General features: G+C 50.7%; 1 protein-coding gene across 4 annotated transcripts; it reads left to right on the top strand.

The window, feature by feature from the left end:
• Positions 1 to 4,568: 4,568 nt before the first annotated feature.
• HDHD3 (haloacid dehalogenase like hydrolase domain containing 3) lies at positions 4,569 to 8,248 on the top strand. Of its 4 annotated transcripts, none has more exons than XM_081967692.1 (2): positions 4,569 to 4,656; positions 6,778 to 8,248. In XM_081967692.1, exon 2 carries the CDS (start codon positions 6,787 to 6,789, stop codon positions 7,507 to 7,509), a length of 723 nt encoding a protein of 240 aa, XP_081823818.1. In that variant the 5' UTR covers positions 4,569 to 4,656; positions 6,778 to 6,786; the 3' UTR covers positions 7,510 to 8,248. The 4 variants fall into 4 exon arrangements, with proteins under 4 accessions (XP_081823818.1, XP_081823816.1, XP_081823817.1 ...); XM_081967690.1 differs by lacking the exon at positions 4,569 to 4,656 and adding an exon at positions 4,728 to 4,837; XM_081967691.1 differs by lacking the exon at positions 4,569 to 4,656 and adding an exon at positions 5,031 to 5,092.
• The last annotated feature ends 2,720 nt before the right edge of the window (positions 8,249 to 10,968 follow it).

Below are 10,968 nucleotides of genomic sequence, written 5' to 3'. Positions count from 1 at the left end.
TCCAGTTTAATTGCATCTGGAGGAATGCAGGAGGAGACGCGACAAGACGAAGGAAATCTCAGACGGACTTCTTCAGCAAAATTGTGAGTGCATGCTCCCCCTCCTTCCCCCCCAGCTTAGAAGCAAGATTGGGAAAAAAAAACACCCTTAGAACGGAGGTTTGGGCTCCTTCCAGACGGCAATAAATGAAATGGCATATCACCCTGCAACTAGATGGGAGAGAGATTCCCTTTCAAAATGGGAATTTCAAAGGAGGCAGGAAGAAGGAATTTTTCCAGCATCTGTCACTTGCAAGCCACCACAAATGGGGCTGCAACCAGTAAATGAAGCAAATTGGGCAGTAAATTGGGCTTTCCTCCCAGGACTTGGATGGAAAAGATGCTACTTACAAACTCCTTTGCCATCAGCATGGGGAAATGCTCCAAGCCAGCAGAGGGCACCTACTTGGCCCATAACTCATCCAAGCCAGCAAAGGGCACCTACTTGGCCCATAACTCCTCCAAGCCAGCAGGAGGGTCCTTGGCACGTAAAACCCCCTAGCCAGCCATCATTGGTTGAGCTGCAACCTGTGAAGCAGGCAACCCCGGGATGGGTCTTAACCCCAGGTCATGGATGGGAGGGATGCCAGTGGGCACCTGCCCTCCCTCAGCAGATGGCACCATGGCAGAAAGCTGGGCAGTGGCCAACCGAGGGATTGACCTCCCCACCGGTTCCAGTCTCCCCTGCAAGGCCCCAAAAGGTTCTTACCAGACCTTCCTACAGAGAAGAAATCTCCATGGAAGAAGGTATTATCAAAGGGAGGCCTGCGGGATGGATGGCGGGAAATTGTGCGCCTGTAAGGCCCCAAGTGGTTCTTACCCCACCTTCCTACAGAGTAGCAATCACCAACATGGAAGAAGGGATTACCAAAGCCAGGCCTGCAAGATGGGAAGCGGGACAAGGTGCATCTGCAATGCCCCAAAAGGTTCTTACTCCACCTTCCTACAGAGAAGCAATCTCCACCATGGAAGAAGGGTTTACCAAGGGGGCAGCTGCAAGTTGGAGAGCAAGGCAGTGTGATGAAACGGTTCCTAAGTTTAGAGATGTAACTAGGTTCCATTCCTCGTGGGGGCCAATTAAATGCCACCATTGTTGTCAACTTGGCCACAGAGCGTCAGAGTGTTTAGCTCCAGCCCCAATGCCACAAACGTGCGCACCAACCACCACGGCGGTAAAGAGAGGGTCCCAGATGCCACCACAGAAGAGTCATCTGGGCCAACAACCTCTGGAAGAGGATCCCCAACTTAAGGTGAGGAAGTGTCCTACCAAGGGGGAGGCCTCGGAAGAGGAAAAGGGCAGACAATCTCCGGAGGAGGATCCCCAACTTAAGGTGACAAAGAGTCCAACTAAGGGGGAGGCCTCGGAGGGGGAAAAGCCTAAACGACCTCTGGAAGAGGATCCCCAACTTCAGGTGACAAAGAGTCCTACCAAGGGGGAGGCCTCGGAGGAGGGAATTGCCGAAGAACAAACGTGTGTACCAATTGCCACGGTGGTTAAGAGAGGGCCCCAGATGCCTGCACAGAAAAGTCATCTGGGCCAACAACCTCTGGAAGAGGATCCCCAACTTAAAGTGACGAAGTGTCCTACCAAGAGGGAGGCCTTGGAAGAGGAAAAGGGCAAACAATCTCCGGAGGAGGATCCCCAACTTAAGGTGACAAAGAGTCCAACTAAGGGGGAGGCCTCGGAGGGGGAAATGGCCAACCGACCTCTGGAAGAGGACCCCCAACTTCAGGTGACAAAGAGTCCTACCAATGGGGAGGCCTCGGAGGAGGAACAAGGCCAGCCGTGGATGATTGAATCCAAGAGCCCAGAACCTACAGCACCTGCAGCAGAGAGCCCGAAACGGCCTTGGGAAGAGGTCGCAATGGACTTCATCATGGAACTCCCAGACAGCAGTGGGCATAAAGTAATTTGGACGGTTATTGATTTGGTTTCTAAGCAGGCACACTTCATTGCTTGCTCAGGATTGCCATCCGCAAACGAATTAGCGAAAATGTTTGTGAAACACATTTATCGCCTGCATGGAGTACCCAAGAGGATCATTTCAGACCGCGGAGTCCAGTTCACAACCAAGTTCTGGAGAGAGGTCCTGAGATCCATTGGGTCCACACAAGAACTGAGCTCAGAGGTTCATCCCAGCATGAACGGCGCAGCAGAGGGAGCCAATGCGGTGGTGGAACAATACATCCGGTGTTTTGTGGACTATCAGCGAGACAACTGGTCGGACTTGCTACCCTTCGCCGAAGTGGCGTACAACGATGCGGTCCACAGCAGCAGAGGATTAGCGGGTTTCCAGATTACCAGTGGCATGGGAGTTGTTGCCATGCCTGAGTTGCCTAGAGAACCTCCTTCTTTCATGTCTTTGAGTGAATGGATGGACATGCTAAAGAAAGGATGGGAGAATACGAAGAAGGCTCTAGCAGTTGCAGCAGAAGCCTACCAGAAGCAAGATGATCAACGTCGCTCACTCCTAAACCCCTACCGTGTGGGGGACAATGTTTTTGTATCTACCAAATACATAAGATTAGAAATGCTTAGCAAGGAATTGGGTCCAAAATTTCTAGGTCCATTCCCAATAGTGAAGATAGTTAACTCAGTTACAGTTCAACTCAGTCTACCCAGAAGTCTAGGGGAAATTGACCCAGAATTTCATTGTAGTTTGTTGAAACCAGTAATTGGGTCTAACAGAAGAGCATCCACCCAAGCTCAATCTCCTCCTTTAGTGATAGAAGGGGAAACACATTATGAAGTGAAAAAAATATTAGATTCCAGGCTGTATAGAGGTCGTTTACAATATTTAGTGCATTGGAAGGGATACCCTTTGTCAGAAGCTACGTGGGTGAAAAGTTGGGATCTGAAAGCAGATAAATTAGTGAAGCAATTCCATGAGAAATTCCCTGATAAGCCAAAGGGTCCCCCTGGTGGAGGAAGAGGTGGTTAAATTTTGATAGTTAACATTTATGTTACTCTCTTTTCAGGAAACGTTTTTCTCTTGAGGAGAGGCCGCCTGTCAGGCCTGTAATTATATTATTTTTAGGATCTTTGGCCTGCCACATTTTTTAATAATTTTCTATGCTGTTTCAATAGTGTAGTAGTTGGGAGGGGGGAATAGAAAGGAGTAGAATTGTAGAATGGATTGTTGACATTCTTTTGTAGAAGCCAAGGTCATCTTTTGTCTCCGCACATCGACACCTGGCCGGAAGAAGATGGGTGTACATGCCAGCGTGGAAGATGATGATTGGAACATGTGATGGATTTGTGGGTGTGGGGAGAGATCATGAACTTTAAACTGGGTGAACTTACAGGATGTAATTCAGAGTTGAAATTTCCATAGCAGTACTAACATGCCTGCGGAATAAATTGCACCATTAAGGATGTTTTGCCTTGGACAATGATTTATTTCTGCATGGTATTTAGAACCCTAACATAAGGACTGCCTGTAACTGACTTGGATGGGGAAAGTAAAACCTTTTAAGCCTCCTCCATTTCTCAAAGATCTGGCTATAAAGAGCTTATGGGTTTGCTCAATTTATAAATGATTCACAGCATAGTCAAAATTATAAACACAATTCCAAAGCCTAAACACATCCATTAATAAAATTTCAAACCAGGATGCCAATCCAACTTTCAAGTGTTTTGGTAGCCTTATTTCAATAATCTAAGCATGAGCCTTTCTAACCTTGAATAGCAGTGACTTGGGTGGCTGTTAAGATAATGATAGACACACGGCCTGATATCCTTTATACCATTGTGTATTTCTGAAGCTGCAATGTATATTTAAAAAAATTTCTATGATATTTTTAGACTGTCCTAGGATGTCTAGAACGCTTATATTTAGGTGCTTGGGGTTGCAATTTCTCTTTTAAAGGCTGCTCAGCAGCATTCAGTTATGTGAGCAATTGATCTTTGGAAGTCGGATTTCTTGTAGATGAAACCAGACTTGAGGTCACTATGCAGAAATGTGTAGAATGTGGAAGTCGTGAAAAAGCAGCCACATCTATCATAAGAGATAATGTAGGCTAAGTAATCATTTCCAAAAGGTCATGTGTGGCACATTTTAAAAACATGTAGATAATAGACTTGGAGTTGTATTTCATGTAAATTAGAGTAATTAATGACATGTTTCTACATGGGACGTGTCTAGACTCCGAAGTGGCCTCTTTTAGCTTTAGCTTTCAGCCTGGGAATCAAGACCTTCTTCTTCAGTTAGGCCTCTCCAAGATGATTTAGTTTTAATAGTTATGTTTTATATGTTATTTGACTTATGTTTCTGCAGGAAATTAGACAAAAATTGTAGAAATAAATACAACGGTTTCAGATGGCAGTCTGGTCTCTTCTTGAAAGCTTCAAGGATGAAGCTCCCACACTTCCGAAGGCAACTTCTGTTGTCTCCTGCTTCTGCAGGGGGTTGTACTAGAAGACCTCCAAGGTCCCTTCCACCCTATAATCGATTCTTTAATAGTCCACTCCCTCCATGTTGTATGTTAGTTAACGAAAGTCACGTGGAGCCTTTCAATGTCCAAATTCAACAGCCGGAACTGGCTAGGAATTTTTCCAGGACCGTCAAGTTACAAAAGGGCGGGCTGGGGTTTTCTCTTCGGGCTGAGAAGGAGGCAGGTGAGAAACGGGAGGGCAGCGAAGGGCTCCTGGACAGAACTGAAAGCGCGGAGGTTTCTTCCCGCCAAGTTTTGCAAAAGGGCTCTCCGCGCAGGCGCGTGCACGGGCTGGCGCTCCCGGGCGGAACCTCCCTCCGGACTTCTGGGTTCCGGAGGACGGAAGTTCTTCCCGCGCAGGCCAGGTGAGCGGCCGGGGGGTGGGGCTGGCGAGGGCTCCGGGGCGGTAGGGGCTCCTTGGGGAACCGGCTGTGGGTCGCTTCGAGCCGGAAGCACAGAGGGCGCCCGGGGTTGCCTGGTATCGCCGCCTGTCAGGGGTCTCCAACCTTGGCAACTTTAAGACTTATGGACTTCAACTCCCAGAATCCTCAGCGCTCAAAGCCAAGCCAGCAAAGCTAAGTTGGCTGAGGAATTCTGGGAGTTGAAGTCCACAATAAGACGTAAGTTCCCAAGGTTGGAGACACCTGCCCCAAGGGCCCCTTGGGGGCCACCGGGCAGCCTGTCTGCCCAGCGGCGGATGGCCCCTCCCCCGACGGCCTCGGAGCCTCGGAAGTTGGCGGAGGGGCCACCCGAGTCCCCGCGACCCCCAAGCTTGGGTTTTGGCTGAGATCGCCGAAGAGGCAGCCTGGGGGCCGGGACCGCCCCAGCCCCCTTCAGAAGCAGCCCTGGGTGGGGGGTCAAACGCTCTTCCCTTTTGAGGGACACCCGGCTCTCTCGGCTTGATGGGCTGCATGGGACGGCCGGATGCACGGAAGCAGACCCCTCCACCCCGCCTGGGCCTCCCTCGCCCCTCCGGTTGCCTTGAGGGCGAAGGGGCTCTACGGGGGGTGGGAGTGTTAAGGGAACCCTCCGCCTGGGGGGATTCTTCGATTGATTCCCTTGTGAAGAGACCCGATCTCCCCATTTCCTAGACGTTGAGTGCCCCCCCCCCCGTCCCCTTGCAAGGCCAGATGTCTGTAGGGCTGCCCTGTCGAGAAACCGGCTCCCTTTCAGCAGCCTTGAGCACAACCGCCTCCTCAGGCTGCTGCCTTTGCTAGATTCCGGGTCAGGGAAAGGCCATCCTTTTTCTCCTTCCTTTCTTCGCTCCGCTGGGGATATGATTAAGGTGGTTTCTTTTTCATAGAGAGGGCTGTAAAAAACACTGCGGAGCAGTATATAAGAGAAGTATATACTAAGACCACACCTAGAGTTCTGCATCCAGTTTTGGTCCCCAAACTATAAAAAAGATGTTGAGAAAGTGCAGAGAAAAGCAACCAAGATGATGAGGGGACTGGAGGCTGAAACAGGTGATGAACGGTTGCAGGAACTGGGCCTGGCTAGTCTAGGGAAGAGAAGGACCAGGGGAGACATGATAGCAGCCTTCCAATATTTGAGGGGCTGCCACCGAGAGGAGGGGGTCAAGCTATTCTTCAAAGCACCTGAAGGCCAGACAAGGAACAATGGATGGAAACTGAACAAGGAGAGATTCATCCTGGAAATGAGGAGATATTTCCTGACAGTGAGAACAATCCACCCATGGAACAGAAGTTGCCTTTGGAAGTTGTGGGAGCTTCATCCCTGGATACTTTCAAGAAGAGCCTGGGCTGCCATCTGTCAGAAATGGTAACAGGGTCTCCTGCTTGGGCGGGAGGGTTAGACTAGATGACCTGCAAGGTCCCTTCCAAGTCTGTTAATATGTATAATATGTATAAGTGTGTCTTTTCACTCTAAGACTATGCTGGATTGCCTATGTGAGCCTAGCTTCAATTAAATCATATACCCTCATGGAAAATGACTCAAGCAGGAGACCCTACACCATTGCTGCTTGTGAAACTGGCCTTAGTAACTTAACGAGTGGAATGGCTTGCCTCCAGAGGTTGTGGGTGCTCCACCATTAGTCGTTTTCAAGAAGAGATGGTACGGCCATTTGTCTGAAATGTTTTAGGGTTTCCTGCTTGAGCAGAGGTTAGACTAGAGAACCTCCAAGGTCCCTTCCAATTCTGTTATCTGTTCTGTTACCTGATCAAGAGCTGCAACTCAAAATAACTTGCAGGATGGTTCTAATCTTTGCCGAGGAGGATATGCTCAGTCCCTGAGAAAGCAGGGCAGGATGAGGCCTACTTTTCTCTTTGTTCTGGTGCTGCAGGCAGCTGTTATGCTGAGACTTCGTCTTTTGACCTGGGATGTCACGGACACTCTGCTTCGGCTCCGGGTTCCCGTGGGGCAGAGTTATTCCGCCGAGGCCCAGGCCTTTGGCCTCCAGGTACCCGCTGAGGTGCTCAACCACTCCTTTTCCCAAGCTCATATATCCCATAGCCAGCGTTTCCCCAACTATGGCTTGGGCCAGGGCCTCAGCTCCAAGCAATGGTGGCTTGGGGTTGTCTTGGAGACCTTCCAGCTTGCCGGAATTCGTGAGACTGATGTTCTCTGGCCCATTGCAGAAAAACTGTACCGGGATTATAGCAGCCCAAAGAATTGGGACCTGGTCCCAGGTGCCATTGAGATGCTCCAGTGGTGCCAGCAACAGGGGATCCCCACGGGAGTGGTCTCCAACTCTGACCGGAGGGTGCAAGAGATTCTGAGCCGGTGCAACCTCCGACAATATTTTCAGTTTGTCTTAATCTCGGAAGAAGTGGGGTTTGCCAAGCCGGACCGGCGCATTTTTCTGGAAGCCCTCCGCAGTGCCAAGGTGGAGCCCCAGCTGGCTGCTCACGTGGGGGACCATTACGTGAATGACTACTTGGCTGCGAGGAAGGCTGGGCTGCACAGCTTCCTGTTTAAAATGGCCCGGGGGCTGATTGACAGCGACATGGAGGTGCCAGAAAACCACCTTCTATCTTCACTTTTAGATCTGCAGGCTCGGATAGAGAAAGGCTAAAAGTAAATGGCTGGATTTCGGCAGCTGTTTCTAGCAGAGGAAATTGCCGTTTTAACAAATCTTAACCTGAACCCGAAGTAAGGCCAATAAAACCTTTATCACTGCTGATAAGAGTTTGCAGCATGGAATTAGAGGCTGATGCAAAATGTTTTTGGGGAACCGAGGGGATTCTAACATGCACGCTCAGTTGCTGCTAATAGGAAAAGAAATGTAACAGGCATAACAGAGTGGGGGACGGGGAATATTACTTTGGAGTATTACAGAACAGCTTGCTTATTCCAGGCAAATTTACAGACTGAACATGCAGTTGTGGTTGATTTGTGAAAGATTCCTTGGTGTTCCTTTACACAGAATCCCAGAAGTGCTTTTTCAAAAGAGAACTGGACTTTGTTTTCCCTTGAAAGGAAAAGGAAAAGCAAAGCCCAGGTGCCTTTTGGTGGGGCAACCATGAGCTGGATGACTGAGAAGGTCTATAAACGTCTTTGCGTGGAATCTTTCTATCCCAGCTCTTTTGCAAGCAACCCTTTGCTAATGATACAAGAAGGGAGGCCGCTTTCCTTGGGAGGTAAGAAGTGCCAGAGCAAGAGACAATCTGCCCTGTGGATACAAAGTTGAATTCCAATGCCAGTTGCCAAAACTCCAACTGGGTTCTCACCGGGTTACAGGTCAGCCCTAGAAGCTGGGTGCGGATGGGATAGCACAGAGCTGCTGCCACTCACTGCCCCACTCACCTGAAGTGCAGCCATTGTGCTGGCGGACTCTTAACTCCTGGCTTTGCTGGGCTGCAGGATCTTCCTCAGTTTGTGCAACACAAAATTGAGGGTACCTCTGAGTCTTGAGGGCACAGCCTGGCACTCTTGTGGGGCACCTTTCCTAACTGGGGTTTGTCTGCAACCCCCATTGTCCCCACAAGATGGCAATCCTGGGGAAGGATGACATTCCCATTCGTCCACCCCCACCCAAATGACTGGTCTACCCAAATATACAGGCAGCCACTTTCGCAAAATAATACATTTTGTGTTGAATTTATATTTGCCTTTATTTCTTTGATGGTAAATATAAATTTAACATTTGTGAGGAAGGTTCCCAGATGGGGGGTGGGGTGGGGTGGTAGCTAGGACTGGGGGTACCTTGGGATAATTGCTTTTCTCAGCCCAGCTGACCTCCCAGGGCGCAGCTGAAGAAGGACCGGGGGGGGGGGGCTTTGGCGGGGGAAGGAGACAACCACAGGACTCCAGCCTCAAACTATGCTCCTCTATTTGGTAGAAACCACTCCCTCCCTCCAATCTCTGCTCTCAGTGGGGTTACGTACCACAAGGGTGGCCGTCAGTTGGCAGTGATTATGGTCACCAGAGGGCATCTGATTTCTGCAGTGACTCCTTCCGGTGCGCCTCCTAGGTCAGCATGCTCTGATGGGCCTGCTCCTCCTGCTCCTCCTGGGTCTGGGCTGCAGTGTTCTTCAGCGTCCATACATACCTTACGAAGTTCAGAGCCCGCCCACCCCTCCCAATCTTTGCTGGCAGCTGTCCAGTGCACTCTCCACCTTGAAAAGCCCTCCATTCCACTTGACAAAACTGCAGTCGCATGGAACAACCTACCTTCCGCCTGGCATGAGCTGCTCAGAAGGATTTTATGCACCAAAGAGCTACCGTACGTATTCGTAGTTCTCTCTGATCAGGGGCTACCAAGATGAAATGGGCTCTGCAGCTAGTCCCCATTTTAAAGGAATGGACGTGGCACCCTTCATCTCCCCCATTCTGCCTTTGCATCCACAACAATAATTGGTGATTAATGTTGTGGATGCAACAATAGGATTGTTGCATCTCCAGTCAGAACCTCCCCCAACCATCAGGCTGCTCTCAAAAGCCAGGAGGGGGCTGCGAGGTGTGCTGAGAGAGGGGCGCCCTCCCCCTACTCTGCGCTGCCTCTTCTTTTAGCCACACTTCTGCAGGCGGGCGTTCAATTAATATCGCGTGGAAGCAACAGCTCCAGAAACGGCCCTTGGAGCTACTGCAGAGCAGCTACTGGATTAGCTCCCCCAAAGATCCCAAGACAGGGTTGTTAACACAAGGGGGTGTTTATTTTCTGGCAGGAGCTCTGCCACAAATGGAGCCGTGGAAGCACTTGGCCCTTCGGGTTTTCACTGTGGCCCACCGGTTCTGAAGACAAAGAGGGAAAGCAGATCTCACACCGGCTTCCCCCCAACCAGCCCCCCCCCCCCCGTGTTCAGGCCGTCGCCTCCCAGGAAGGAGCTTTTGCTGCAAGGGATTGCAAGCCACGAGGATTACTTCGCGGAGGCGGTGGGAAGGTCGGTAGGGCTGGGCGAGAGCCGCTCTCGACGGCAATCTCCTTCACCCACCGGAGTTACCTTCCTTCGGAATCGGGGCTCTGGCTTCTAAACTCCCCGCTAGCCGGAAGGCGCGTCTTCCTTTGAATCGCTCCCTGCGGCGCCTCTGCGCGGAAGGGCCGCGCATCTGGGTCTGGGCCCTTCTAAGCGGCCGCAGGGCGTCCTCCCCAGCAGCTCGGCCGTTTCCTGGGCGAGTGCGGGTCTGTGCAGCCGGCCGGGCCCTACGCTGGGCGCCCGCCGATCGCCGCTGGCTAAGCAGAAGCAGCGCAAGTCCCGGCCCCGGGATTCACGGAGTGCGCTGGCCGCGGGGGAGCCGCCCTTCCCTAGTCCCGCCCTCCGGCCTGAGCGCCGCCCCGGAGCCTCCAGGCGGAGAGCCACGCTCCCTCCTTCGTGGGCCCGTTTTCGGCGCCCCCGGCCGGTTGCGGTTCCCGAAGGTCCTGGTTGTCCCAAAGGTGCTTTTTCAGGAGACAACTGGACTTACTGGGTTTTTTCTTTGAAGAGATTTCGCTTCTCATCTCAGAAGCTTCTTCAGCTCTGACAGGATAGTGGGGAAGGATTTATATCATATATTCATATATATTTATATTAGATTCAGTGCTTCAAGGACCCTCTCAAAAGATGCCAATGACCAGCTGTCTACAAGGAATACGAATCCTTCCATTCCCCACCATCCAGTCAGAGCTGAAGAAGCTTCTTGGATGAGAAGCGAAACGTCTTCAAACAAAAACCAGAAAGTCCGATTGTCTTGAAAAAAAGCACCTTTGTGACAATGGCAACAATAGAGGCAATTCTGGAGCAAATATAATTGTTCCAGATTTCATATCTAACATTTCCCCTGGTGGCCAGAAGCAAATATTATTAGTGTCAGTAATTACTGCATTTGTGAATAAAATCTTGTGTATGTCTGAGATACCATACAAAAAGAGCATCGCTAAAAATTCAGATCCTAAGACTACACAAAAGAAAACGACTGAAATGGGGCACCCTTTGCCCCTGGAGCCTGAGTGAAGTAGCAGAAGGCGGCCAATCTCAATTCTGGTGCAGAAATTTCCCACATGGAAGGGGTCTGCTCGATGGCCAGACTCACCCAGCCTGGTTGGGCTTCAGACTTC

This window comes from Natrix helvetica, assembly GCF_964273705.1.
Source record: "Natrix helvetica genome assembly, chromosome: 15".
In the NCBI taxonomy this organism is placed as follows: Eukaryota; Metazoa; Chordata; class Lepidosauria; order Squamata; family Natricidae; genus Natrix; species Natrix helvetica.
This window is presented reverse-complemented; position numbering and strand designations above follow the sequence as displayed.